At 45.9% G+C, this 27871-nt stretch overlaps 1 protein-coding gene and 1 long non-coding RNA gene across 2 annotated transcripts in view; one reads left to right on the forward strand and one right to left on the reverse strand.

Annotated features, from left to right (window-relative positions):
* DCHS2 (dachsous cadherin-related 2) overlaps positions 1-27517 on the reverse strand; it is a 190054-nt gene extending 162537 nt beyond the window's left edge. Inside the window, exon 1 of the mRNA XM_025185469.2 lies at positions 24754-27517. Coding sequence (XP_025041254.2) covers positions 24754-26607 — 1854 coding nt within the window. The 5' untranslated portion in view covers positions 26608-27517. The remainder of the gene's footprint in view (positions 1-24753) is intronic.
* Positions 25574-27871, forward strand: part of LOC142829604 (uncharacterized) — a 31252-nt gene continuing 28954 nt past the window's right edge. The window contains exon 1 of the long non-coding RNA XR_012904173.1: positions 25574-25689. This is a non-coding gene — a long non-coding RNA (uncharacterized LOC142829604). The remainder of the gene's footprint in view (positions 25690-27871) is intronic.

A 27871-nucleotide genomic window follows, 5' to 3' on the forward strand; every position in this document is an offset into this window, starting at 1 on the left:
CAAAGGGCCATACTTTGGGAGGGTACTAAGAAGTCGGGGATATGGGTGATCAAACTCAGGCAACCATGATGAGGAGCTCCAGGCTGGGACCCAGAGTTCAACAATCTCTAACTAGGGTTACACTTGAGTATAGGCACTCAAGTCATAAAATAAACCCAGGTTCTACTAATTCAAGTTCTACTTACCCTGGACTTACAGTGAGGTCCACACATACCCTTAACACTCTACATTTTGAGCACAATGCCTCTTGAGACAGCCACCCTTTTTTGCTTCCCAAAAATGTGGTGGATGATGAGAGACTGTATCAAATTTAAATCACAGAGCTCCTTGGGTTCTGAGGATAGGACAAGAAGCAATGGTCTTAAACTGCAGCAAGGGAGGCTTAGGTTGGACATTAGGAAAAACTTCCTAACTGTCAGGGTAGTTGAACACTGGAATAAGTTGCCTAGGGAGGTTGTGGAATCTCCATCTCTGGAGATATTGAAGAGCAGGTTAGATAGATATCTATTAGGGATGGTCTAGACAGTACAGGGTCCTGCCATGAGGGCAGGGGACTGGACTCAATGACCTCTTGAGGTCCCTTCCAGTTCTAGTGTTCTATAATTCTAACATGAGCAATCCATCTCAAAGAATACCAGTTACGGAAACAGGTAACTGACTTTTCTTCATGTCCATTCAACATAAGTGACTACAAACAATATCAGAGGAGGCAAACAGGAATTTAAGGACACGCAAGACTGCAACACAGCTCTGCCAAAAATGGTGTCATCCCTGGCTTGCTGCATAATGGGACATGAATTTGTGCACTGAAGACCACATTGACCCACAGCAAATATCCTAGATCAGGACATGGGCTAGAAAGGCCACGGATGAGATCTGAGCTCTGGTAGAATATGCCCTCACTAATGGGGGCAAGCAGAAGCCCTGCTTATCATAACGCATGCAAATACAGGAGGTGATCCTTTTGAAAATCCTCTATGAAGATACTGAAAGACCCTTCATATGATCAGTGTAAGCCACGAAATCCTGTAAGAATTTACAAAAGGGCTTTTTTCTCTCAAGGTAAAAGGCAAGCACTCTCTTGACATCCAAAGCATGCAGGTATCTTTCTTTACTGGTCTTATGGGGCTTGGCATAGAAGACCGAAGGAAAATATACTGTCTCATGTGGAAAGCTGATACCACTATGGACAGGAAGGCCAGGTGAGATCTAAGCTGTACCTTATCCTTGAATAAGAGTGTATATGGGCACTCTGACGTCAGGGCATGGAGTTTAAAGGAAAATTAAATTAAAATCCATTTAGAAAAACCTGCCAAGAAAAAAAATTCTGCAAGACTTTCAGGGGAAAATTTTCAAACAATGTATGAAGCTCGGTTCTGCATCTCCTACTAATTAGAGTTAGAATATTATACACTATAATTTGAGAAAGAAAAACTGAATTTCAACCATGTACCATGTGATATGAAAGTTGTACAGTTACTCTTCAGAGATTATTATTAGAACTTCAAAATACACAAAAGTTGAAGTATAACAGCTCCAAACAATTTACTGGATGTACATTACCAGTCAGAGACTCTGGATATTACACTAAACCATATGTGTTTATTTATATTAGTAAAAAACAGTAAAGCATATACAAGTTGTTTGTTTCAAGTGTGTTTAGTCAGGCATTAGTTTAAAAACTGCCCTTCCTGTCACCTCTTCCCAAATACTAGATTTAGGTACAGTCAGTGGAAGTGGAGCAGACACAAGCATGACAAACTAATTCTCTGCATAGGAGGGACAGAAAAAACATGTCAGAGTCTCACAAGGTCAATGCAGGAGACATATTTCAGGGCTGAATTTGGTATGCTTACTTATTCTGTGGAAGTAGGTCTTTTATTATTAAAGTTCATACTTAAAATAACCCAGACATCAAAGTTCAGACTTTGATTACCAGTACATAGGCCTAAGATCTTTACCTATTGGCTTGGCTCATACAAAATAGAAATCTTAAGAGCTAGTGAACGCTGGTATAGATACAAAAATATTTTTGTGGGAGCTGACACAGAGAATGAAAAGAGACTCTAGAGATGCATATTTGTTGCTTTATTTTCCATTAAAGAACTACCAAAAACAATTATTTCCAAACAATAAGGCATTTTAAAATTGATGGGCTTGATTCAGTTCTGGCGTATCCTAGTTTATAATACAGTTGGAGAAAGAAGAAAGTTGCAACTTATGTATCTTCCCATAAAATCCTGCACCATTCCCTCTATACAACAGTTAACATGTGAAGCCACAGAGCAGAGCAAGGCTTTGGGCTGTAGTATGCAATTCACCCCTCTGCAGAAGTATCAGGCCTTTGTACTTCTTAAATCTTATTTAAGGGACTTACTAGGGCAATGTGCTGGTTTCACATAGTCGTAAATTTCATATATTTTACCACACAATTCTTACATTCTAAACATTCACCTCCCCCTAATCCTGACCAAGTACGAATGGCAACTGAATAGAGATTCTACACGCATACGTACCTGGCTAGAATAAGAGTCTAATAAATGTTGCTTTTATGCAGTTGTAGTGTACCAATAGTGAATGCATACAATGGTTGAATTTGGTCATGTGTGTTAGATAGGAATGTAAAATCCCAGTTAATCAGTTAAAAATGTTAGGTTAATCTAACATTTAATCTGTTAACTGATGAAGCGGATCCAGTCAGGGGAGTCCCCAGATCACAGGGCTCCTGCTCCCAGCCCCACTCATGGATGGAGGACCCAGGTTTGAAAATTCCTGGCTTAGATCAACTTGTCTCTACAGTGTAAACCTAGTTTTACTTGCAGAAGGGTATAGAGCAACATATCTAATATATAGATTAAACAAGGCCAGAACACACTTCTCAGGCCACACTGGCAAGCATCAGTACTTAAGTTCAAGTACTATACATCATTACACTAAATACTTTTTTCATCTATCAACATGAAACACTTCATCCCACTCAGTTATGTACTTCACAGTTTTGTGAGCTGCTATTTGTGATTCTCTGTTCCAACAGAGCTGGCTATTCTCTCAAACAATCCAGATCCCTATTCTATTACCTCTCATTTGTAATGAATGCAGAATAGGAATTACTCCAAATATGCTGTGTAGTAGCAGCATTGCACAGAAGATTTCTCTTAGCTTTCCACAAGCATGCTGAATTGAGCTCCGTGAAACTTGTGAATACATTCTAAATCAAGCTTACAAATTCTTAGCCAAACAGACGCTGTACATCATAGATATCTTTTCAGCATAATTTGTTATTCAAGAATGAATTGTTCCTACAGCAGCTTAGAAAATAAAAGCCTCATTCTGTGACATCTCAGGCCATAGACACCCACCCCACAATAAGTTCATAACATTTACATTTAAAATTTTCCTGCCCTTATTTTTCCCTATGCTTTTACACTTTCCAGCAAAGACTGAGAATTCACTGTCTGCTAACTTTTCTGTTTATAGCTCTACTAGCTGCAGTTACCCAGCATTGCTTGGGGCGAGCGGTGGGGTCCTGCTGAGGGTGCCCCATGTGAGGGGCGGATGGGAAGGAGCGAGCACAGGACCTACGGTGGGCAGGGCGGCCCAGCTCATGCCTGGGGCTGCAGGTGCCATGGGGAGCAACGACCCCACCAGTCACTTTCACCCCGCTACCTGCTGCATTATGGGGCCACCCCAGGGACTCCCCTCTCTCCTGGGCCACGCTGAGCAGGTGCCGGGCTCCCCACCATGTGACCAGGAAGCTGCGCCTGACCCTAGGCCGCTCCCAGCACAGCCGCCTCCACCTCCCCGCAGGGCTCGCCCCGCAGTGCCCACAACCGCCCCCTAGCAGCGGCCACAAGCTCCAGCCCTCCACTCCGCAACCCTCGGCCACCACCGGAGGGGAGGGGTCTGGGCTGAGTGACATTGCAGGAGGGAGAAGGGGGCTCCCTCGCCCCAGACGCGCCCGCGCAGTGGAACAGCCTGGTAAAGGCGAGTGGGGCAGCTGCTGCTCAGAGCGCCGCCCCTCCCCTCATGCCTCCGCTGGCAGCCTGAGAGAGTGACTGTCCCCACCGCATTCCCTAGGAAGCCGCTTCTCCCCGCACTGCCAAAAGTACCTTAAAACCTTCTCCTGGCGGGAAGGTTACCCCATGCAAAGTTTGGTTGTGGTAGCTCTTATAGTGCCCAAGTTATTAGCGCACAAACATTCAAACATTCTTCTTTATATATTAGATGTATGGATGATAAACTGATGTTAATATTGATAAAAGAGTATATGAGCCATACAAACACATTTACGATATATTAATAATTTGCTTATTGTGAAAACAACTATTAGCAGAAATGTAAGCAACAGCAAATTCATATTTCTGAATTGGATTTCTTTCCATTTGACGGTGTCCATCAACCTATTGATATGGGAAGTCAGTGACTGAAAATGAACACCAGCCAAATTTTAAATAAACATAGGCTACATAAACCTTTAGAAAAACCTACTACATATGTTAGAGTGTTTGTGCATCTGCCTGTGTGTCTGTCAGTCCACTTGTTTAATTACTCCTCCATAAACAGTAAGAGGCAGGGACACCAAATTCGGTATGCAGCTTCCTCTTATAACAAAGCAAAGTCAGGGTTTGATTGTGACAGGACAATGGAATCTGTGTGGGATGCAATTGTTTTTCATCAAATGAAAAGGGAGGGATGTGATAGGAGGGAATGTTAGGCTATGTCTACACTACACGATTATTTCAAAAGTTATTTTGAAATAACTCCTAAAATAAGTATTTTGAAATAGCACATCCACACTGATTGGAGGCTGAATCACATGTAAAGCCCCCCAGAAGCACTCCAGGCAGGATATCAGGACAGCAGTCATGTCCTGTAGTTGCTTCCTGAATCGGAGACTCGTGCTTAAAGGGGCACCTCTCTGCAGCTCTCTCTCACACTCTTCTTCACTGCCTATCTCCTCAAGGGACAGCAAACTCACACCACATGCTCTGGTTACCCTTGCAGACACCACAGCACTTCCAACATGGAGCCGGAGCTGCTGCAAAGCAGTACCAGGCTCTTTGACCTCCTTCTGCACCTTCTCGTAGTTTATGCAGACTGCCCACATAGTGGTGCAGGAGCACAAAGACCAGCCCGGAATGGGGGACCTCCTCATTCAGGCCTGGGAGCTGCTCCTGAACCACATTCACTTCCATCCTCCTATGCACCAGCGCTTCTGGCATTGGGAGACCAGTTCCAGCTGGTGGGACTGCATCATCATGGAGTGGTGGAATGACCAACAGTGGCTCTAGAACTTCCACATGCAGAAGGCCACCTTCCTGAAGCTCTGCAAGCAGCTCATCCCTGCTCTCCCATGACAAGACACCTGGATGACACCTGCCATCACCCCTCCAGAAGCATGTTGCCATCACACTACTCCTTAGTGGTGGCTTGTGATGGGATGGTGTCCCTTCATGGAGTCCGCAGTAAGGCAGACCTGTGCAGGAACCTTGTAAGAAGGAGTGAGGCATTCCTTTGTGAGAGTGTCATGGGGGCCAAGTGCTCTGGACTAGTGCTGCATGTGCACCCACACACACAGGCTACTGTGTGAGCCCCCTGCTGCCCACTGCCTGGCCCCTGCATATGCTTAGGGAAAGCGATGGAACTCATTTGCAGTGCCCTCTCCGGGTTAGTCCAAGCCCTGGGAGACATCCGGGAGGGATGGACATGCTGTGCAGGCTGGCCTGCTCGTCCTCCACAGCCCTGCCCTCGTAGAGGCTGAGGATGGGCGTGTCCTGGCCAGAGTCAATTACAAGGGGAGGGAGGTGCCCATTCCCCCTCTCAGGAGGGCATCCAGCTGCTTGTAAAAGTGGTAGGTCTAAGGTGCAGCCACAGAATGGGAACTTTGTTCCTTGGCCTTTGTGTAGGCTAGCCACAGTTCCTTAATTTTCATGCACACCTCATCCTGGGTGCAACTATGCTCCTTCTGGGCTAGGCTGGCAGCCATCTGGGTATAGACATCAGTGCAGCAGCATTTAGTGCAGAGATCCTGGAGGTTTGATTCCTCACCCCAGACCTTGATGTGATCCAGGATCTCTGCACCAGTCCAGGCCAGTGCCGTTTTCCATCCCTGGCCAGGGACTTTTAAGCAGTTGCTGGTGTGCTTGCAGATGGGGCAGAGGGGGACAGAGTGAGCACTGTGGTCTGCCATGGCTGCACAGAAGGGTGCTGTGTGCTGGCAGGGTTCATGTGGCGCCACAAGCCCTTTCCCTTCTGCCTGCAGCTCTAAAGTCTGTCTTGGCTATGCCAGAGTGGTCACAAGGGCAGCTGTGAGAGGTCTGTGGAGGTCAATTATTTTGAAATAGCAGCTGAACATCCACACTAACCCTTTTTCAAGATAGACATTATCCTCATCAGAAGCAGGGGTTATTCTTTCAAAATAACAAGCCTCTGATTTCAAAACGAGCTTGCTGTGTGGTCACTCACCATATAGAATCATAGAACTTGAAGGGACCTCGAGAGGTCATCAAGTCCACTCCCCTGCCCTCATGGCAGGACCAACCACTGTCTAGATCATCCCTGACAGGTGTGTCTCTAATCTGCTCTTAAATATCTCCAGTGCTGGAGATTCTACAACCCCCTTAGGCAATTTATTCCAGTGTTTTACCACCTTGACAGGCAGAAAAAATTTTCTGGTGTCCAACCTAAACCTCCCTTGCTGCAATTTAAGCTCATTACTTCTTGTCCTATCCTCAAAGGCCAAGGAGAACAACTTTTGCCCCTCCTCCTTGTGAAACCCTTTTAGATACTTGAAAACCGCTATCATGTTCCCATCTCAGTTCTCTCTTTTCTAAACTAAACAATCCCAGTTTTTTCAGACTTCCCTCATAGGGCATGTTTTCTAGATCTTTAAACATTTTTGTTGCTCTTCTCTGGACTTTCTCCAATTTCTCCACATCCTTCTTGAAATGTGGCACCCAGAACTGGACACAATATTCCAACTAAGGCCTAATCAGCGCAGAGTAGAGTGGAAGAATGACTTCTCCTGTCTTGCTCACAACACTCCTATTAATACATCCCAGAATCATGTTTGCTCTTTTTGTAATAGTGTCACAATGTTGACTCATGTTTAACTTGTCTTCCACTATGACCCCTAAATCCCTTTCTGCAGTACTCCTTCCTAGATAGTCGCTTCCCATTCTGCATGTGTGAAACTGATTGTTCCTTCCTAAGTGGAGTAATTTGCATTGGTCCTTATTACATTTCATCCTCTTTACCTCAGACCATTTCTCCAATTTGTCCAGATCAGTTTGAATTTGACCATATCCTCAAAAGCACTTGCAACCCCTCCAGGCTTGGTATCACCTTTAAACTTAATAATCATATTGTCTATTCCATCATCTAAATTATGGTTATTTTGAAATCAGGGGAGTTATTTCAAAATTACCCCCCAGTGTAGACGTGCCCTTATACTCACTAATGACCACAGAGAAGTAACAGTCATGGTGGGGCAGCAGCTACTGGCCACCACACGGCCCCTACTACCTCTGGGCCACTGTGTCTCCCAGCCCCCCTCATCCTGAACTGCCCCCAGGGAGCAGACACTCACTGGGCCAGCCCCATGAGAAGCTAGTAAGCAGCTGTGTGGCACCATGCTGCCCAGGGCTGGCCTTGCGAAGAAGCCAACAGGTGAGACACATGGCCCCCCGCCACTTCGAGCAGGACCCACATAATGCTGGATAAGTCTTTTCTAGTAAGGACAGAGGGGAAAGTAAGCAGGTGTGCCCTGGTGTGCAGCTCTGGCAAGAGTTGGCTGAGCTGCTGTCATAATCAGGAGTGCTGACCAGCAATTTCAAACTGGAAAAGAGGGGGTTTTCTCTCTGTCTCCTTTGTTTGTGAGGGAGAGCAGTTTCTCCCAGGTATTAGGGAGATGGGAAATGCTTCTCTCTCTCCAAGAACAGACTTCTGAAAATGTGTAAATAGGGAAAAGTTTAGATAGTCCAGCAGTGTTTATTGTTCTCCTTGTTTGGGGATTTGGAAATAATGTCTGAGCTTGCTAACTGTTTCTCTTTTCTCCTTTGTAACAGCCTTCAGCCCAGGGACTTTACCTGAGTATCTATATCAATGGTGGCTCTTTCCATCTACCCAATTTACTATGCTTGCAACTGTAGTTTTATTTTGATAATAAAAGTGTGTTTCTTTTTTTCTAATTAACCGATATTGCTTGATTGTTGTGTCCTTCGGATTCAGTACCTAGTTACAAGGGCAGAGTCCACTGTTGTCTGTGGATTCCCTCGGTTTTCCCAATTCCAAGTAAAGCAGAGCGGGGGGAGAGTTTTACCTTAAGGAGGGGATTTCCCAAGTGGTCTCTTCCCTGATTCTCTTGGGTGGTGGCAGCGGATCCCCCAAAATCTGGGTATTAGGACTTTATGGGGGGAAGTTTTTTTACCAGAGCCTGTAGAGGCAAGGTTTTGGAGTGCTCTTGCGGGACCCCAATTCTTGCATTCATCGTGCCAGAGTGGGGAACAGCTTTGACAGCTACAACAAAAGCCAGCAGGGAGCTATTTCAAAAATTCGGAGGGACCCAGATTGCAATGGGACAATATGAAATTGTTACTCACCTGGTGCAGTAACATCTGTTCTTCGAGATGTGTGTCCCCATGGGTGCTCCACAGTTCCGGATTGCGGCGCCGGGTCGAGCACCCATGGGGACACTACTCAAAGAAGAACTTTAAGAAATTTTAAGTTACTTCCATCACTGAGTAAGGAACGAAAGATACTTCCAGCTTTTCATTTGCATGTTTGCCATTGGTGTTTTATGTTTTCATTTACCAATATTTTAATACATTAGTATCCCTTAATGGAAAAGGGATCACACCAAGCACATTTAAATTTAACGCTATCTTGTCAAATGCTAACACCACATTTACTTGCTCCACCAATATTTGATAAGTGAAGTCACTCATCAAGACTACAGATTGCAGTGGGCATGCACTGATAACTGACCTGCCTGCACAAACCTTTGAACTTTTCCTTTCCCATTAGAGTCTGTCCAAAAATACCATTTTTCCCCCCCACAAGAAATTTTTGGTTCTTCCAAAAACAGAAAACTTAAAAATTTCAATTTAATTTTTTTCTCTGAAAAAACATTATCTAAAAATCCATCTCCCAGATCCAGGTCACATTTGTTTCAGTTGCTAGAGACATGTCCTAGCACCTACTATATCTAATGGTTTAAATGTGATATGAAAACAAACCTGTTGGCTATTGTCAGCATTATCTCTTTCTTTAACAGTTCAGTTTGAGTTATGACAGAAATAATAATTAAGGATAATTAAATGCTACCTTCTTCTTTTGCATGGGACCTCTAAATGATGGGTTAATTAATCAGCTGTTCATATGGCAAACTAGGGCTCAGATGGTTATCCTTCCTTAAGAGATCTGGCTTTTTCACAAGTCAGATGATGAAAACTCATGACTTGCCTTGTTCGCGACTTTTAACTGACTTAGCGGAATTGCAAATGAAAAGCAGCAAAAGTTATCATGTCCCTATTCCCACGTCTCCCACCGCTGCAGTTATAGTAGTGAATCTGAGCTTTATATAGTCACCAAAAGTGCTTTCATGTATGTCAAATATTTGAGACTGGCTCTGAAATTATTACAATAAGAAACACAACATAAAGTCATTAACTGAATTCCTTTTCTATCCTTAAAAATCCTCAAAAGAAGTCACTTAAATAAAAGAAAGTAAATTCATTCTAAAATTGAAAGAGTTATTGAAGAAAAGGCATTAAAGTATTTTTCTTGCAATTATAGAACCAGTTACAGCATAGCTAGTGTAAAATCCTTTCTGGATTTTGTGATACATTTCATGTCCCTCTGCTGAGATCTGAGCACAGCACATCCATAAAATATTTCTGTTCACTAAAGACACACATTTTATGGATTACAAGATGATATATGCAGTCATGAAAGTGATTTTAGTGCCATACAGCTGTTATACTTAGTTTCTAGAGATGCCACTGACTGATTTCAGGATGTTGTACCAATAAAAGCAAGCAGGATCTTATGAGGGGGATAAGGCAAAAAGCCACATTTATTGTAAAGATAATAATAAAGAAAAGATAGAAGCAAACAACGTTGTTTAACTACTTATTCTTATCACTACTTAACCCTTATACTATATATATATATATATATATATATATATATATATATATATATATATATATATATAAACATTAATTCATCCATTCATTCAGGTTCTGTGTATTTGTTATAGTTACCAGCCTGGAAGTTGCTTGTGACAGAATACTGACCAGGTATTCTGTACACAAGTGATGGTAGTGGGGAGTGAGGTCCTGATCAGATGCGCATCTGAAGCTCCTGGTGGGCTGGCAGCAGAACCTTGGACTCTAATTCCATAGCTTGTAGTCCAGTTCTTATAGGAATTTCTTCCTATGCCAGTCTATGGAAATTGCTACATCATGCTGATGTCTTCAGGGTGGCTGCCAGGTGCTCGTCAGTGATCTCATCGGGTGGACCTCCAGTACTTGGTTTTCTCCACTTGACACCTTTTGGTTGCACTGGCACCTGACGCCTTCTTCAGCCCTTTGTTGCAGCATTATCAGGCTGGCACCTCTCAGAACCATTCATTCATCATCCAAGCACTCTCTCTCTTACATACATTCCCTAATTAATGTTTCCCATACAGTATTTTGTATAACAACAACTTTACATATTCAAGAGTTGTAGTTACAAAAAAGTCACAAGTTTCTGGGTGGCATTTCTTGAAACATTCTCTGAGTGCTGAGTTAGTTACAGTTGCTTTGAAGAGAACTGGCGTCAATTATGTAACAATGCCCTTAATCAATTACAGGGCTTGGCTCCCTGGGACACAGAGGGGGGCTGTTTCTGGCTACATAATTATATTCTTAACAGTTCTAAATTACATGACCTAATATTATATTCCTAATAAATTATATTCTAGAGGGGCAATAATAATAAATCTAAACATTTAACAATCTTAACAAATAATAATAATAATAATAATAATAAATCTAGACACTAAGTTGTGGGGAACAAATTATGGGGAGTCACTTCCACTTGGGGGAAATCATTTTTAATACATTAATATGTTATCCCTACAAGGAGAGCTAAAAAATACTCAGCATTAATTTAGAAATTCAAGATATAAATTGATAGAAATTGCTATAAACCATGAACCACCAAGGAAGTCACCTTAATTTAATCTAGACTTTTTTTGAAAAGGTAAAAAGTGAGAAGTGGTACTGGATACTAGTTATAGAGACTGCTAATAATATGCAAAGGCCTTTTATTTTTCTGGAGGTAGCAGAACTAGCTTGTTTCAACTCTGGCCCACGGTTGACAGCAACCTGTCAGCTTTTGATAGCTGTTTGTGACCCATGTGAAATAAATTCTCCATTCAATTCTTATAGCAATCACAATTTGCATTAATTGGATAGTACTGAATATATTTAAAAAAATTAATCTCTCATGTCATGTCCCCTGTTTGGCACTGAGGAACACAGATGAAAGAAATATGCACTGCTAAAGCCTGTACTGTTCTGTGCAATTGCTAAAAAGGAGGATTTCAGTCCCCAAACCAAGTAATCCAACACCTTTCACAAGCACTAAATTACCTTTTTTGGGAAAAAATAGTAAGAGAAAATCCCCAGAATATTAAAATACAAGTCTTTCAAAAAAGAGGAAGTTACTCAGCTGCAGGGCCGACTTATCCATTAGGCACAGTAGGCACACTGCCTAGGGCCCACGATATTTTTAGGGGCCCATGAAAATGTTTTAATTTCTTTTATAATCAGAAGAAAAAAAAATGAACTTTTAGGGTCGAAGAAAATGTTTTAATTTTTTCAGGAAAAAATGAAACTTTTAGGGCCCACGAAAATCTATTAAATTTTGCCTAAAACAGGAAAAAAAATAAAATGCTGAAATATTTAAAGTGATATCAAAAATAATTTTTAATATTGATATTAGTATGGTGGGAGGGGCCCACAAAGGCATAAGTACCTTGTGCCCACGAAACTTTTAGGGCCCACAAAAATGTTTATTAAAATACAAAAAAAAATCAGTTTTTAAAAATTTAATTGTTTATAGTATATTATTAATTGCAATAATTCAAATCGAAAGTTAGAGCTCAACTCAACAATCTGATATTACACCGTAACGGAATTTCCATCAGTAATACACTTTTGCATTTTTCCTGAATAATTTCTTGCACATGTATACATATAATAATTTTATGGAACTACTTATCAATTCTGAAATAAGGTAAGTATATTTCAGATGTAACCATTTTTTTCAAATGTTATAACTAAGCACACAATATAGACACGATAAAATATACATGTGCACTTCATACCATTGAAATTTATTCACACGTATTTAGTGAATAACAATCCCGTGTTTGCAAAATTAATAAATTATTTATATAAGGTAATCCATAACCTAAATAGATGATAACTTACTGATGAAATTACTTATAATACGTACCTTTTAAGTAACCAAAACGGAGAACACTTTGATATATGCACTATTATTTTGTACTATAGGGAGAAGCTTAGTTTCTGTAAACTGTATGGCCAATGTGGCCTCAGCCATAGGTGCCAACTGAATGATGGTGGATAGGAGGCCCACTTGGCCTCAGCGCAATTTACTTCTCGCAATAAGCAAGATATATACTTCGACTGCATTGGAATAAAGATGAATATAATCCAGCCTGGATTATATTAGTCTTTATACCAAGGCAGTCGTAAAATATAATTTTTAATATTTTTTTTAAATGGAGGAAGGGGCCCACGAAGGCAAAAGTGCCTAGGGCGCACGAAAGTCATAATGCGGCTCTGCTCAGCTGGTGCAGTAATGAGGGTTCTTCAAAATGTGTCTCCCCATGGATGCTCCACTGTAGGTGTCAGGCTGGTCCCAGAACCGCAGATCAGAGTTTCGCCAGCAGTGGTCTAGCCAGACCGCACATGCACAACGACCCTCGCACCATTTTTGTGTGGTCCAGCTCCCGCCAGTTCCTCCTAAGCAGAAAATATCTGAAAGACATAAAGAGAGACTCTGAAAAGGGGAGGAGGGCAGGTCATGGAGCACCCACGGGGACACACCTTTCGAAGAACCCTTAGTGCACAAGGTAAGTAACTTCCTCCTCTTCTTCGAGTAGTGTCCCCCGTGGGTGCTCCACTGTAGGTGACTTTAAGGCAGTAACCTGAGGCTTGGTGGCAGATTTCGGAGCTATAAATATCCCACCATAGACAGTACTGCGGAGGCAACCGCAGAATCTCGCAGCATGATGTTTGTGATTGCATAGTGCCTTGTGAAGGTAAAGGCGGATGACCATGTAGCGGCCCAATGGACGTCTTGCAGCGAAACGCTCCTCAGGAATGCAGTGAAGGTTGCCACCACCCTAGTGGAATGGGCAGTGGATGGGTGTGCAAGTGGTCTTTTCTGTAATGAGTAGCACCGCACAATGCATGCCACTATCAATTTGAAGATGCGCTGTGTTGACAATGGTTGGCCCTTTGAGCGTCCAGTCATTGACACGAGCAGATGCTGGAGTTTCGAAAGCTCAGTGTTCTATCAGTATAGAACGTTGGGGCACGGTAGACGGCTAGCGTATGCCACCGGGTTTCCTGGGGTTTCCTAAGTGTGGCTTAGGATAAAAGGTCGGGAGGACTATGGGCTCATTAATATGAAACTCTGAATTTACTTTTGGTATAAAGGCCGATTGGGGCCTCAGTATAACCTCGTGGGGAGTGAAGAGTGTATAGGGTGGTGTCGCCAATAGGGCTGCCAATTCCCCCACTCTATGTGCTGATGTAATTGCTAGAAGGAAGGTGACCTTCATCGTCAGCATCATTAAGTCACACATGGCCAAGGACTCAAAGGGAGGTTGTGTTAGTGCTTGCAGAACTAGTTCTAAGTCCCATGAAAATGGTGGCTCTCTTTGTTGAGGGTAGAGATTCGATAACCCCTTGAGGAATCTTGTGGTGAGTGGGTGGGCGAACACCATATAATCATCTACACAGTCCCGGAGAGCGGAAATCGCCGCTAGGTGAACCTTGACTGAAGACATCACAAGACCCGACCGTTTCAAGTGGAGGATGTAATTGAGGATATGGTAAATCAGAACAGAGGACAGATCTACATTGTTGAGAGAACACCATGACCGGAATCGTCACCATTTCTGCATGTAAGTATCCCAGGTAGTGTTATACCAACTATGAATCAGGACGCACCTCACTTCTTGGGAACAGGTGAATTCGGCTTGATGTAGCCAGCTAGGAGCCAAGCTGGGAGGTGTAAGTGGTTGAGTTGAGGGTGGACCACACTGCCGTGATGTTGAGTCAGGAGGTTGTGTTGGTTTGGTAGACAGTATGGCCGTTGAATGGACATGCGAAGGAGCAGGGGCAGCCACGGCTGTCATGGCCAAAATGGGATGAGTGGAACTGAAGGAAAGGCGTACGGCAGATAATGACTCCAGCTGATGAGGAAGGCGTCTCCCAAAGACTCTGGTTCGGTGGCTGCCTGGAACAATAAAGTTGGCATTTCGTGTTGTGACATGTGGCAAAGAGGTCTATAGTGGGGTATCCCCAGCATCGGAAAAGATCTTGTACCACCACATGGTTCAACTCCCACTCATGCTGTGGGGTGAAAGTGTCTGCTGAGGGATTATTGTGGAGTCATCGCAGACTTGGAAAAATTAGTTATGAGACCGAGGGCCTCAAATACCAACCTTGTCGTATTGATTGCCTGTAACACCTCATTGAGAGAGGGGACCTTGATCAGACAATCGTCCAAATACGGGAATATGGCAATGCCTTGACAGCTGAGAAATGCTGCGACTACCACCAGCGTTTTTGAAAATACCCTGGGTACTACAGAGAGGCCAAAGGGTAGAACCCTGTATTGGTAATGATCTGTGCCTAGTACAAATCTCAAAAATCATTTGTGAGCCAGGTGGATAGTCACATGGAAAGTAAGCATCCTGGAGGTTGAGAGATGCAAACCAATCCCTGGTATCAAGAGCTAGAATAATAGATGCTAGTATATGAATTTTGAATCTGCTCTTGCGGAGGTAGCGATTGAGCCAGCGGAGATCCAGAATGGGTCTCCAACCCCCTGATTTTTTCTTGGTCAAGAAATAATGAGAGTAGAACCCCTGCCCCTGAAAAGGGAGGGAGGGAGGGAAGGATGGAGCAGCACTGTGAAAGGGATTGCGAAGCCAGATGTCACTAGCTCTAAAACCCATCTATCAGTTGTAACTGAGGCCCATCGGTGTTGGTAGGGCCTGAATTGATGGTGGAACATCCTTGATGATTTGCTCGGGTGATGTACAAGAGGAAAGGTTCGCAGTCCCTCGACTGATGTATCAAACCTGCTGACGGTTGTTTGGTTGATTGGGCACTCTGTTTTGCTGGCGCCTTTTCTGGGAGCATTGTCTAGGGCATTGCTTGTCATACTGCCTATAGTAAGATGGCAGGTACACGAAAGGCCTTTGCCTCTGATAGGGAGTGTATCGCCTTTGGCGATACAGTGGGGTGTACATGCCCAAGGTTCTAAGTGTCATACAGGAGTCTTTACCGAAGTGTAAAACTTGAGCCGTCTTTTTGGCGAAGAGACTCTGCCCATCAAAGGGTAGATCTTCTATCTTGGACCGAAGCTCCCTGGGGACTGCTGAATGTTACAGCCATGATGCTCTGCACATAAACACCGAAGTGGCAGCTGTTCTTGTGGCAGCATCAGCAATATTGAGGGCAATTAGCAGTGCCGTCCGTGAGACAGTATACCCCTTTTGAACCACGGACTTCAATATCTGGTGTGTACTGTCTGGCAAGTATTCTAAGAGGGTCACCAGCTTGGTGTAATTGTCAAAATTATGCTTAGCGAGGAGCGCAGCATAGTTAGCCATTCTTAAGGTGAGAATGGCCGAAGAATAATCCTGTCTGCCGAAGAGATCTAGACGTTTGATGTCCTTATCATTACCATTATTTTTGTACTGAAGGGCTTTGGCCGTCTGTTGTGCTGCATCCACCACCAAGGAATTCAGATGAGGATGTGTAAATAAGAAGTCCATGCCTTTTGAGGGAACAAAGTACTTCTTGTCCGCCTTATTATTAGTGGCCGGGGACAGACGCAGGTGTTTGCCAGATATCATTGGCAGCCTCAAGAATGGCATCATCGAGTGGATAATCCACGTTAGCTTTTTGAGACGGTTGTAGATTCTTCAGCAGGTGGTGATGTTTCTGTTGCACCGCAGTAAGCTGCACTTAACACATTTGAATAATTATTGGAATTGCTGGACATAGTCCATAGGCGAGGAGTCTCCAGGGAACACCACATCATCAGGGGAGGAGGAGGATTGATCTGTCAGGGAGATTCCCTGCGGCTGTTCATCCTCCGATGAGTGTTCCTCGTGTACTTGGGTGCCCTGAACAGGAGCTGGTCTCTCACCCGTAGGGGTGGGGGGCCTTGTGCCCAAGGAAGTAGGCAAGGTAGTACTGTGCATCTCATGTGATTGGCGAGAATATGGTGAGCATGACTGGACTCATTCGATGGAGTAAGAACGTGGTACCATATATCTGTGCTCTTGTTGTCGAGAGTAGTGGTACCTCGGAGAGTACCTACTCCTGCTGCCATGGTAGTAGTGAGAACAAATTGAAAGCATAGGCAACTTGGGTGATCGTGATCTGCTACGCCAGTACCTGAGTGATGGTGGTGACCGATGTTGTTAGTAGCATTGCGGGGAAGTAGTGCGGTGAGCGGTTATATGACCTGACGAGACCGTGATGTCGCGCATCACTGGAGCAGATCGGTTCTGGACATAAGAGCTCCAGAGAGAATGGGTGGGATTCCAGCACTGGAAGGAGGAGTAATAATTCTCCTTGACTTGTGTTTCGCTTTCGTCGGTACCAGGGATGGCTCCCTTGAAGATAGCGTCGTGCGGTGCCAGAGCTGGTAGCGCCGGAGCTGGCAGTGCCTAAATCATAGGTGCCGCTGCCAGGCATATTGGCACCGAAGTGCTGCCGTGTTCCACCAAAGATCTTGGTGCTGATGGTGACAGTGCCGGCATCGGCAGCAGCCTTGTCGGTGCCAATTCAGATCTCAGCGCTGAAGAGGAGCCTGTTGCCGGTTCCTTAACAAGGGGTGGACTAGGTGTTGACGTGCTGCAGCTTGTCTTCTGCTTCTAGGGATGGTGGCTAGAAGCCGTGCCCGAGGTACCCGGCCTATCTGCTGAGCTCACCCATATCAGTGGTAGGGATTGAGATGATGAAGCTTTCTTTGTATGAGCACTCATTTGCTCAGTTACTGCCAGAAGCTCATCAGAGGAACCTTGCCCAGCGGGTTGTAGGGCCTTATTGAACAGAAACATCTTGAGCTGCATTTCCCTGTCGCATCTTGCTCGTGCCGTTAGCTATGAGCAGTGCGGACATTTTTGAGGAATGTGGCCTTCCCCTAAACATTTTATACATCTGGAGTGTCCGTCTAATGCGGGCATAGCGTCCCGGCATGAGGAGCACTTCTTGAAGCTGGGAGACCCCAGCATATAGAAATGCGTAGCTAATAAAAATTCCCTTTTTTTAAATCTATGAACTATACTAACTATAAACTTGAAACTTTAACTAAAAATGAACTATAACTAACAAGTATGTTTTATTTCTCTCTCTCCCGGTTGTCTGAAGAGAAGCCTTTCACTCCGTCTGCAACCGAGGACTGTTGGGAGGAACTGGCAGGAGAGCTGGACCAGCTCTTGTACATTTCAAAGGAGGAATGTGGAAGTGCCCATCGACTATTCGACTAGTCAATTAACTGCAATTTAACATCCCTAATAAATAGGTGGCATCATATAATCTAAAGGTATTTAGCATAATTCATTAAAGGGCAAATTTGACCCACAGTCTAAGTAATCAATTGGGCACTGGAGTGAAACATGAGCACAGGCAGGGAGGAATCCTCACCACTAAAGAGTCTGTGGACTCTTCTAAGAGATCCTCTTTGGCCCCTGAGGAGGAAAACTGTAGGGAACAATACATAGGAAGATGCTCTGTCTTTATCTCAAAAAACTTTTGTCCCAGGCAGAGGTCATGTAACCTGAGCCACACCACTCAGAGGATGAAAGCCTCTGGCTTCAGTTTTGGCGTAGGTGGTGGGACTTAGGCTTCGGCACCTGCAAATCTAAATCAGCCCTGATGAAGTGACCCACTTTGGGGTCCTGACACAATTTAAGAACTGCTATAATAACCCATTCATTTCCCCCCACCCCCCAGCCCTTTGGAATTGTTTCTATTTGTTTAGATTTCAGGTGATAGTCTAAATTATTCCAACCTACTTGTTTTTTCTCAGTGATGCAGTCATTATGCTGTCAGCTTCTTTGAATTAATAACTTCTTCTCTCAGCTGCTGCATATAAATACAGTTTATTTTCCAGAAAATATCTTGTCTCTCATTGAGCAGCAGGGATACTGTAAGGACAGCTCGGATTGATCTTTGTGTTTATGCAGTTAATACTGACTTGCATCTATTTAACCTACCCAACTGCTTGCTGAATATCACATTGTGTCAGAAGCCACATCAAACAAAGAGATGAAGTAACTGTTTCTATTAAATTAGGTTGATTTGCAAGACTATCTGCCTGAATAAAATGAATCCCTATGAACAAAGTTTTAAATTTTTCTTATTGGTCCTAAGATTGCACTTAAAGCAGAGACAACAAAATTACATTTTCTCATGCTGGTAGGCACTGACAGCATAGAGTTTCTACATGAGAGGGACAGGCAGCTGTTAAGTGCTGGTTCATTCAAGCTATGGCTATTTATAAAGCCAGCAAAATTAATCAAATGCAGATTAGGTCAGAGTGATCTAGTACCATTTAGGTATGTGAAGGACTAGTCAAATATCTGATAAGAAAATGCTTATCAGATAGTCGACAGGCTAGTCGACTAGTTGCTTCCCTCCCCCCTCTTGTTGCATCTATCAGAAAGACGCAGCAAAAGGGGGGGAGGGCGAGAAGGGGGTACTTCAAAGCAGCAGTGCCACATGAAGCCTGGGGCTGCATGCAGCATTTCAAAGTGGTAATGCTCTGTAGAGCCCGGGATCAGCTGGGAACTCCCCTGCTGACCCCAGGCTCTGTGAAGCGCTTCTGCTTTGAAACACTGCATTGAGCCCGACGCTACTCTCCCCATGGCATTTCAAAGCGGCAGCACTGCACGGAGCCCAAGATCAGCAGGGGAATCCCCAGCTGACCCTGAGCTCCATGTGGTGCTTTCGCCTTTATAGTACAGCAAAAGCCCTAGGACTGTTGCTATACTTCAAAGGTGGAGGCACCCTATCAACTATTTGATTAGTCAGTTACTCGCAATTTAACTTCCCTAGTACCATTCATACAACTAGTTTATGAGACATCATTTCAAACAGAAAAACTAGAAATGAAGGAAACCCAAAATATCAAAATAGGAGTAAAATTTCTTGACAGGCAATAATTCTTGGGCACATCTTGTCATTTGGAACTCAAATGAAGAATGCTCAGTATTTACTGACTGACTAGTAGAGTAGTAGAGTGACTACTAGCAAAATCTAGAACTAAGGATGTTAAAATGCGGTTAATTGACCGGCGGGAGCTCTTGTACATTTCAAAGGAGGAATGCAGAACACTGTGTACAGCCCCCCAGGGCCAGTGGGAAGTCCCGCTGACTCCGGCCTGCATGCAGTGTGCCTGCTTTGAAATGCATAAGAGTTCCCAGCAGGGGCTCTTGTGCATTTCAAAGCCATGGAGCATAGGGTCAGCAGGGGACTCTCAGTCGCTCGCTGAGTCCCGGCTCCATGCTACACTGCATGCCGTGCAGAACCTGGAATCAGATGGGGAGTTCCATGGCTGCCCGGGTTCCATGGCTGCCCCTTTGAAAGGCGCAGAGGCAGCAGTTTCAAAGGGGCAGCCGCCACACAGCTGATCCATGGAGCAGCTGTGTAGCAGCTGCTCTTTTGAAACGCTGCGTTAGGGCTTTGAAAGTGGCAGCGCCAGTGTGCGGAACCGTTTGCTGCTTATTGGATAGTTGACTAGTCTTTTACATTCCTATCTAGAACACAGTTCTTTGTTACCAGTCATCAGTTTAGTGGGGAGAAAGCAAGCCTTGTATACTTTAACCTCTCTGGGTTGAAAAAATCCACTCATCATTCCAAAGTGGGAAGTTTTCCTGATGAGCAAAGGGAATTAAACTATTCATTGTGCAGAATTTAAATTTTCATTTAAAAAAATATTGTAGATCCTATTTTGTGAATCAGAGGAGAACCAATTCAGAGCTGTATTCCTTATTATGCAGTTAGTTTCAGTCAATTTCTGCTGCTAATAAGTTTGCCAAGCAACAGCAAAGTGAAATTAACAAACTTATTCACTTACTCAGGATCTATTCAGAACCATGGGAGTAGCAATGACACAGTCAATAAGGATGTCAGTTTCACACAGGTTCTTGGCTATCAACAGTAGCAAAGTGAAAGACTGAGCTTACAGGCCCCAAAAATGGCTACAGAAGGGGTGGAAAAATAGACACTCTTTCCCTCCCTACCATTGCTACCAGACTATTTGTTGTTTTTTAGGTTTAGAATATAGAAGTATATAGAACATACTAGGATATAGAACATAGACACAGAAATCCCAGCAGCTCCCTATTTCTAGCAACTGGAAGTGTTTGGACTTCATTGGGTTATTCTTCCTAAACCTTGATGATGAGCCCTACTACCCTTACCTTTTTATGTTCTTCTGGTCAACAGGTTTAGTCCTCCAACTGGTAGGTACATGGCAACTTTTTCAAGCTCTGCTCATAGTTGCAGAAGTGCAGTGATAGTCAATATATACTGTACTTTAAAGATTTATATGAAATGTGCTGGAAAAACCTCATTTTCTATTAGTTTATATAAATCTATTTTTTTTTTAAAAGATCTCTGTGAATGCATATTACGTTCCCACTGCAGACTTGAGGCCACACCAAGTGGGAAAAAAAACTCCTTTCCTTCAGCACCATGGACTGCTGGCTGCAAACCTCACTAATGCTACTACTCACAACCCTAATGTGGTGAAAGTGTTTCACTACTTCTTGACTAGCACCATATGAACCCAAATAGAAAAAGCTGGCGTAACTATCCACATAAAGCCAGTGGGAAACATAAGTGTGACCTGTAACAAGAAAGTTTTAGTTTTAAAAGCTTACTATCTTCAATAAATAGCTGGGTTCAACACTCTTGAATGCAAATATAAGATAACCATTTAAAACACTGGCTACATTTTAAGCTCATTAATTTTAATATTATGCAACTCCCAAAAACAACGGACACATGGATATTTTGAAAATAACAGCCTTGCTAAATTCTACTTTCGCGTACTTTTAGAGGAGTATTGACAGACAAGTAAAGACCTTTTAAAAAAATTGCAATGATCATCATAATAAAGGTTCAGTGAACTGACAAGTAAACTTTTATGATCATATTACAAAGCTATCTATTCCTTTCCCCTTCATTTCAGTTCCCTCAGATGCATGCTGTTTGGCTCCTTCCCTACAGCAAAGCTCCAGAATCCATCATTCAGTAATAATTACCATTAATACCAGCTCAAAGGGACTTTGTGTTTATTATCTAGCCACAGTTTGAAACAGTTTGTGTGTCAAGAGATAGAAATTAAATCTTGGAAAAAAAACCACTTAGGGAGCATAACTACAGGCCGCATGACTACAGAGGAGGTAAAATGAAGGGCACCAGAAGATAACTATAGTTTCAAGTCAGTCATGTGTTGAATGCCAACCAATTGGCCTTGCTATTCAGGGCATTCACCGTCTATAAAACAAAATGCAACTAATTATGGTAATTGCACTACCTACCACATTGTAGGCACTACAGAAGACAAATAATACATTCCATTAATTTTTGCAAAGGTTATAATTCATATTAAAATGAACACAACTATAAAGACCTGATACCAAATACTTCATCACTTTACTGACAGAAAGCACACATGAGAAACTCCATCATTCATGTGATCCATATGCTGCAACTAGGATTTAATTGGAAGCACACACACTTCACTGTAAAGAGACCAAACACTAGGAAAATCCCCGCAATGCTTTGGAGCAAAAGGATTCCACTAGCAGAAATATGTTGTGAATAAACCCTGGTTGCAACATATGAAGCTCATGAAAAAGTATACTTACTGGGAGCTTCCCTTCTGGTTTTCTTTACCTGCTGTGGCTCCAGTTAAGGTCAAGCTCACTATCAGCAGTTTATTCCAGATTTTTTTTTAGGGTTTGGGGATTTTAATTTTTTTCTTAAAGGCTAGATCCTATAGATATTAGGGATGTGAAAGTGTAACCACGTACACAGTTAACTGATGAGCCTGAGCTGATCAGTTAACCTTCACGGTTACATGCAGGCTCCCAGTAGATGTGGAGCAGGCCTAAAAGCTGGCTCTCGGTCCACATTGGCTCCCTGGGAGCTGCCTGCTCCTTCCTCCCCACACATACATTGCTAAGTTAGTCCCCCACCCCTGCATATCAGAGGCAGCAGCACAAGGAGAGGGGGAGGCAGGAGCTGTACTGCTTTTCTACTTTTTCTTTGTATATTATATTGTCTTAAAAGAATAAAAAATAGTGAATTAATTTGAAATAAAAAATTAAAGTAAATAGAAAAAATAAAAATCTTTGTTTAACCCTAAAAAGAAGTATTCCTCTGTCTGTGGTTTCAAATTCTTTAAAGAACCAAACCCAGTTACCGAAATTCACCAGTATAAATGTTTTCAGGGTCAGGCTTTAATGTTGGAACATATTTACTGCATCCATGTTGGAAAACTAGTCAACACTATTTTACATCATCTTCCATAAAATTATCACACTAAGACCACGTTGGCAGTCAATCCTGAGTAGGGCAACTAATAAAACTATTATAAAATTTTAATTTCTAAAGCAACCTTACTAAAGTGCTTGCATACTGTACAAAATCAACACTAAGATTGGTGCAAAAATAACCCGTTTCCCTCCCTTTGGTTTGTTTATCTTGTACCAACTGGAACAGAACTACACAAACATCTTGAAGCCATGACTATGATAAAATGTGGTTCTATTCTATTATACCACATGTAGCAAATGCAAAGCCCAAAGGAAACTATGGAGGAGAAAGAACAATATGCATCCCCAGGGTCTGTGGGATGCTTAGAACTGGAAATACTTTCCCCCCAGAGAAACCAGAAGGAGTACAACAACTATTGTTCTGCAGAGGACCAAAGTTTGCCTCTCTCACATGGAAAAGCCAGCCTCCTATACAGCCTCAAGATATCCACGTGCCTTTCCACTGGCTCCACACTAAACAGACTTCAACAGAATTGTGCTGCCTTGGATCTTTATAGCCCGGGGTGGCCAATCCATTTAACAAAGAGAGACGAAACAGCGAAGGAAAAAATGCGAAGAGCTGCACCAGAAAAAAAAGGAAAGCCCCCTAGAATTGTCAAGCCAAAAAAAAAAAAAAAAAAAAAGAAAAAGGAGGCTGCCCCTTTAAGAAACAAGCTTAGGCTTTTTGGCCATATCAGGCTCCCATCAACAGCCATCATCTCGAGCACCATTCTGAATCGCTGCCCCAGTGAGCACAGTGGAGCAGGGGGGAGGGAAGGGAGCCAGGGAGAGGGCTGTTGAAGTAGGGGAGGGGGGCCAGCAGCAGCTTCAAGAGCCACACTTTTGGGGGAGAAAAGCTGCATGCGGCTCCTGAGCCGCAGGTTGGCCATCCCTGTTCTAGCCAGATCATTCCTCCAAAAACCCCTTTGCATGAAAAACAAAACAGATACACAAGTGAAGTTAATATTGATATCAGAGTTAACACTACTAGGGAATCCATGCAAGCCTGAGGATAAAAGACACTCGCTAAACACTTCTAGGCATACCTCCCCAGATCTACAGCATTATCTTCTGTAGTATTGGGGAAAAGGAGTGTTGCAGATGCCCTTTTTCTGTTCTTTCTACATAATCTGTAGAAGTTTTCCAAAGAGGGTCTGGAAGGGAGAATTTTGGAAGGGTGCATGAATTTCTTTGGTTCCCCCCAAACCACTAACATAACCTACCAATTTTGAAAATATGACAGTGTTCACAAATAGGAAAAGATTCCTCTGGCTTCCTTCTTACAACTAAGTAATAACAGGAGCAGAGAGAAAATTGTTATGGCTTGCAAATCAGTGTGTGAGCAGAGCTTTGAAACAGGAAGCCCATGGGGGGGGGGGGGGTAAGAGCATTGCAATTTGGGAGTGACTACAGTTAAGCTGATAGAACATGAATTCAGATGCTCTGGGGGGGGGGGGATAGTGGTCATAGCAGATGATATTTTATACTTCAGCCAGTTCCATGCAGAGCCCCATGGCAGAATATAAAATTTGTATCTGCAGCTGTATCCACAAAATATCTGCAGCTACATCTACGGAGGCAGATACCCACGGATATAAAAAGGATATCCACAAATGTGCAGGGTTCTAGATACAAAACGTGTATCTGCAGCTACAAATGCAGATACCTGCGGATATAAAGCAGATACCTGCGGATCTGCAGGGCTCTAGACTCTGCCAAGGCGGCCTGCTGCCCCCATTCTCCTCAGTGGGCTGCTGTCTGTCCCTGCAAAGGAAGGGGTCAGCTACAGGCTCCTGAGCACAACCCAGAGCGAACCCAGGTGTCTCGGGAGATGTTTAAGGAGCCCCAAAACTCGAGTCCCTCCCGCCTACCTGCAGCAGGCAGTGCCCGGGCTCCGCGTGCTCCTCCAGGGTGGCGTTGTAAACCTGCTGCTCGAAGACGGGCTCGTTGTCGTTGGCGTCCTCCACCTGGACGCTGAGCAGGCAGGACGCGGAGAGCGGCGGCTCGCCCAGGTCCCGGGCCACCACCCGTAGCTCCAGCGCCGCCTCCCGCTCGCGGTCCAGGCGGCGCCGGGTGCTGATCACACCGCTCTGCGGGTCGATGTGGAAGAGCTCGGGGCCGGGCAGCTGCCCCGCCGCCTCCAGGGCGTAGCGCACCTGGGCGTTGGGGGAGCCGGGCTCGTCGGCGTCCGAGGCGCTGAGCCGCAGCACGGTGGTGCCGGGGGAGGCGGCCTCGGAGACGGCGGCGCGGTAGCGGGGCTGCGGGAAGGCGGGCGGCTGGTCGTTGATGTCGGTGACCCGGAGCAGCACCGTCTCGTGGGCGGAGAGCGGCGGGGAGCCGGCGTCGGTGGCCGCCAGGCGCAGCTCGTACAGGTCCCGGCGCTCGCGGTCCAGCGGCGCCTCCACGCAGAGGAAATAGAGGCCGGGGGCGCCGCCGGGCCGCAGGGCGAAGGTGCCGTCGCCGCCCTGCAGGCTCAGGCCGATCTCGCCGTCCCCGGCCTCGTCCGGGTCGGAGACGGAGACGCGGGCCACGTAGTCCCCCGGGCGCGCGGCTTCGGAGAGGCGGGCGCCGCCGCCCTCGGTGAGGAAGAGCAGCTGGATGGCCGGGCCGTTGTCGTTCACGTCCAGCACGGCGATGGAGACCAGCGCGCTGCCCGCCTCGGGCTCGGCGCCGCCGTCGCGCGCCTCCACGATGACGCGGTGCAAGGCGCGGGCCTCGCGGTCCAGCGGCCGGTTGACGCGCAGCAGGCCGCTCCGCTCCTCCACGGCGAAGTAGGCGGCGGGGTCGCTCTGGCGGCGGTTGATGAGGTAACGCACCTCGCCGTTGGCGCCCAGGTCCGGGTCGGTGGCCAGCAGGCGGCAGACGGCGGTGCCCGGCGCCGCGTCCTCCCGCACCCGCGCCCGGTACTCGCGCTGGCTGAAGGCGGGCGCGTTGTCATTCTCGTCCAGCACCCGGATCTCCACCTGCAGGCGGCCGCTCAGCCGCGGGCTGCCCCCGTCCCAGGCCTCGATCGCCAGCCGGTGCGAGTCCGCCCGCTCGCGGTCCAGCCGCCGCAGCAGCACCAGGTCCAGCGGCTCGGCGGGGGCGCCATAGCGCAGCTGAAAGAGCGGCCCCTCCGCGTCCCCCTCCGCGGAGGGCTCGGCCAGCAGCGTGTAGCCCTGGGTGCCGAAGCGGCCGGCGTCGGGGTCCCGGGCGGCCGGCACGCGGAAGGCGGTGCCGGGCGGGCTGAGCTCGGACACGTTGATCTGCAGCCAGTCCCGCGGGAAGCGGGGCGGATGGTCATTCACGTCGGTCACCGCGATCTCCACCTGCACCACCTCCCCGCGCAGCGTGGCCGCCACGAAGCTGTAGCGCCCCCGCCGCTCCCGGTCCAGCCGCCGCGCCGTGCGGATGATGCCCGTGTCCGGCTGCACGTGGAAATCCGCCAGCACCGCCGACTCGCCGCTCCCCTCCGACAGGAAGAAGCCGCCCGGCTGCCCCTCGCCCGCAGGCAGCCCGGCCCGGATGTCCCCGACCAGCGTGCCCGCCGGGAGCCCCTCGTCCACCGCCAGGCTCAGGTTGTACAGCTGGGCTGAGCAGCCCCGCGCCGCGCACAAGCACAGGAGCAGCGCCAGCCACTCCCCGCCTCTCCTGCTGCCCGGGGCGAGCGGCTCCCGCGGTCTCTGGCACCTGCTGCTCGGCCCCGCGGGGAGCTGCCGCTGCCCCATTCTTCGCTGCTCCCCCATCCCGGCCCTTTGGGCTCAGCCGAGAGCCCCGGGGTCCCCGGAGCGGGAAGAGCCGAGAGTGCGCCTCACGGCCCAGTGCTATGCCACGGGGACCGCTCGGAATCCCGCATCGCGAGGGCTCTGCAGTCCTATGGCTCAGACCGGAGTCGGGGACCCTCGCCGCACGCCAACTGCCAGAGCTCTCAAAATCACCGCCCCTTCCCCGGCTTGCTGCTGCAGCCGCCGCTGCCTCCTCCTCCTCCTCGCTGTCGTCTCCTTTATGTCTTTCGGATCCCTGCCTCGCTCCGCTGGCCTGACTGGCCGCTTCCTCCCGCCGGAGTCAGGTGCATTATTCCTCTCGCCAGAGCAATAGGAAACTCGCTAATCCACACATACCCGCGCCAAACTTGGTGCGGGAAATAACAAGTGTGTGAGGGGGAGGGAGGGGACAGCAGCCCCCTGGCTGCTGCAGCAGCAGCTGAGACTCCTGCTCTGCCTGCTACCCACAACGTCTCAGGAGTAGCGGAGCTGCAAACACACCCCCTCCCAGCCTTCCCCATGTGACTCAGACAAGGGTAGACTCGCTCCTACCGCTACTGGAGCAAGCACTGCAGCAGGGAGTTGTCCCCTTCTCTCTCTGGCTGGGAAGTGAGATGCTGGGAAGAACAGCACACCAACTAGATCCTGCTAACTTGAAGCCAGGTTTAAAGGAGATAGTCAGGCCCTACATCAAGTGGTCCACTCAAAGTAGTGATTTGGGATCTTACAGAAAAATGGGGGGGGGACGCGGAGGAGGGGAGAATCCACATTTAGATTGAATAACCTTATACATAAGATACAGGAATAATAATTGATGGTACAATTGGCTAGAAGGACAAATTATGCTAAAAGAGCTATTTAGCTTGTGGGCTTAACATAAAGGATAAAATTAGTGAGTTGCACATTCATTCTGTTTGTGCAATGATTAAATAATGTGATGAAAAACAAGCATCTTGCAGAGCCGCCAGGTTAGGTGGAAATGAAAGCCTAAAATCAGCCCCTTCTGCCTAAGTTATAACAGTACAAGGAGAGACTTGAGGTTCTTAGACTGCAGAAAATTGACAATCTGGGAGAAATCCCATCTCATGCTGCATGTGGCCTTATTACAAAGTCATGAAGTTTGCCTGTAGATTGTAACACTCTAGATCAGGGGCTCTCAAGACAAATTATTTGGTGGCCTCAGAGTGCTACTACCAATTCTTGCTGGGGTCTGCTCTCATACTTTCCCCTGATATACTTTAATAAT

This window comes from Pelodiscus sinensis, chromosome 5 (assembly GCF_049634645.1).
Source record: "Pelodiscus sinensis isolate JC-2024 chromosome 5, ASM4963464v1, whole genome shotgun sequence".
NCBI lineage: Eukaryota > Metazoa > Chordata > Testudines > Trionychidae > Pelodiscus > Pelodiscus sinensis.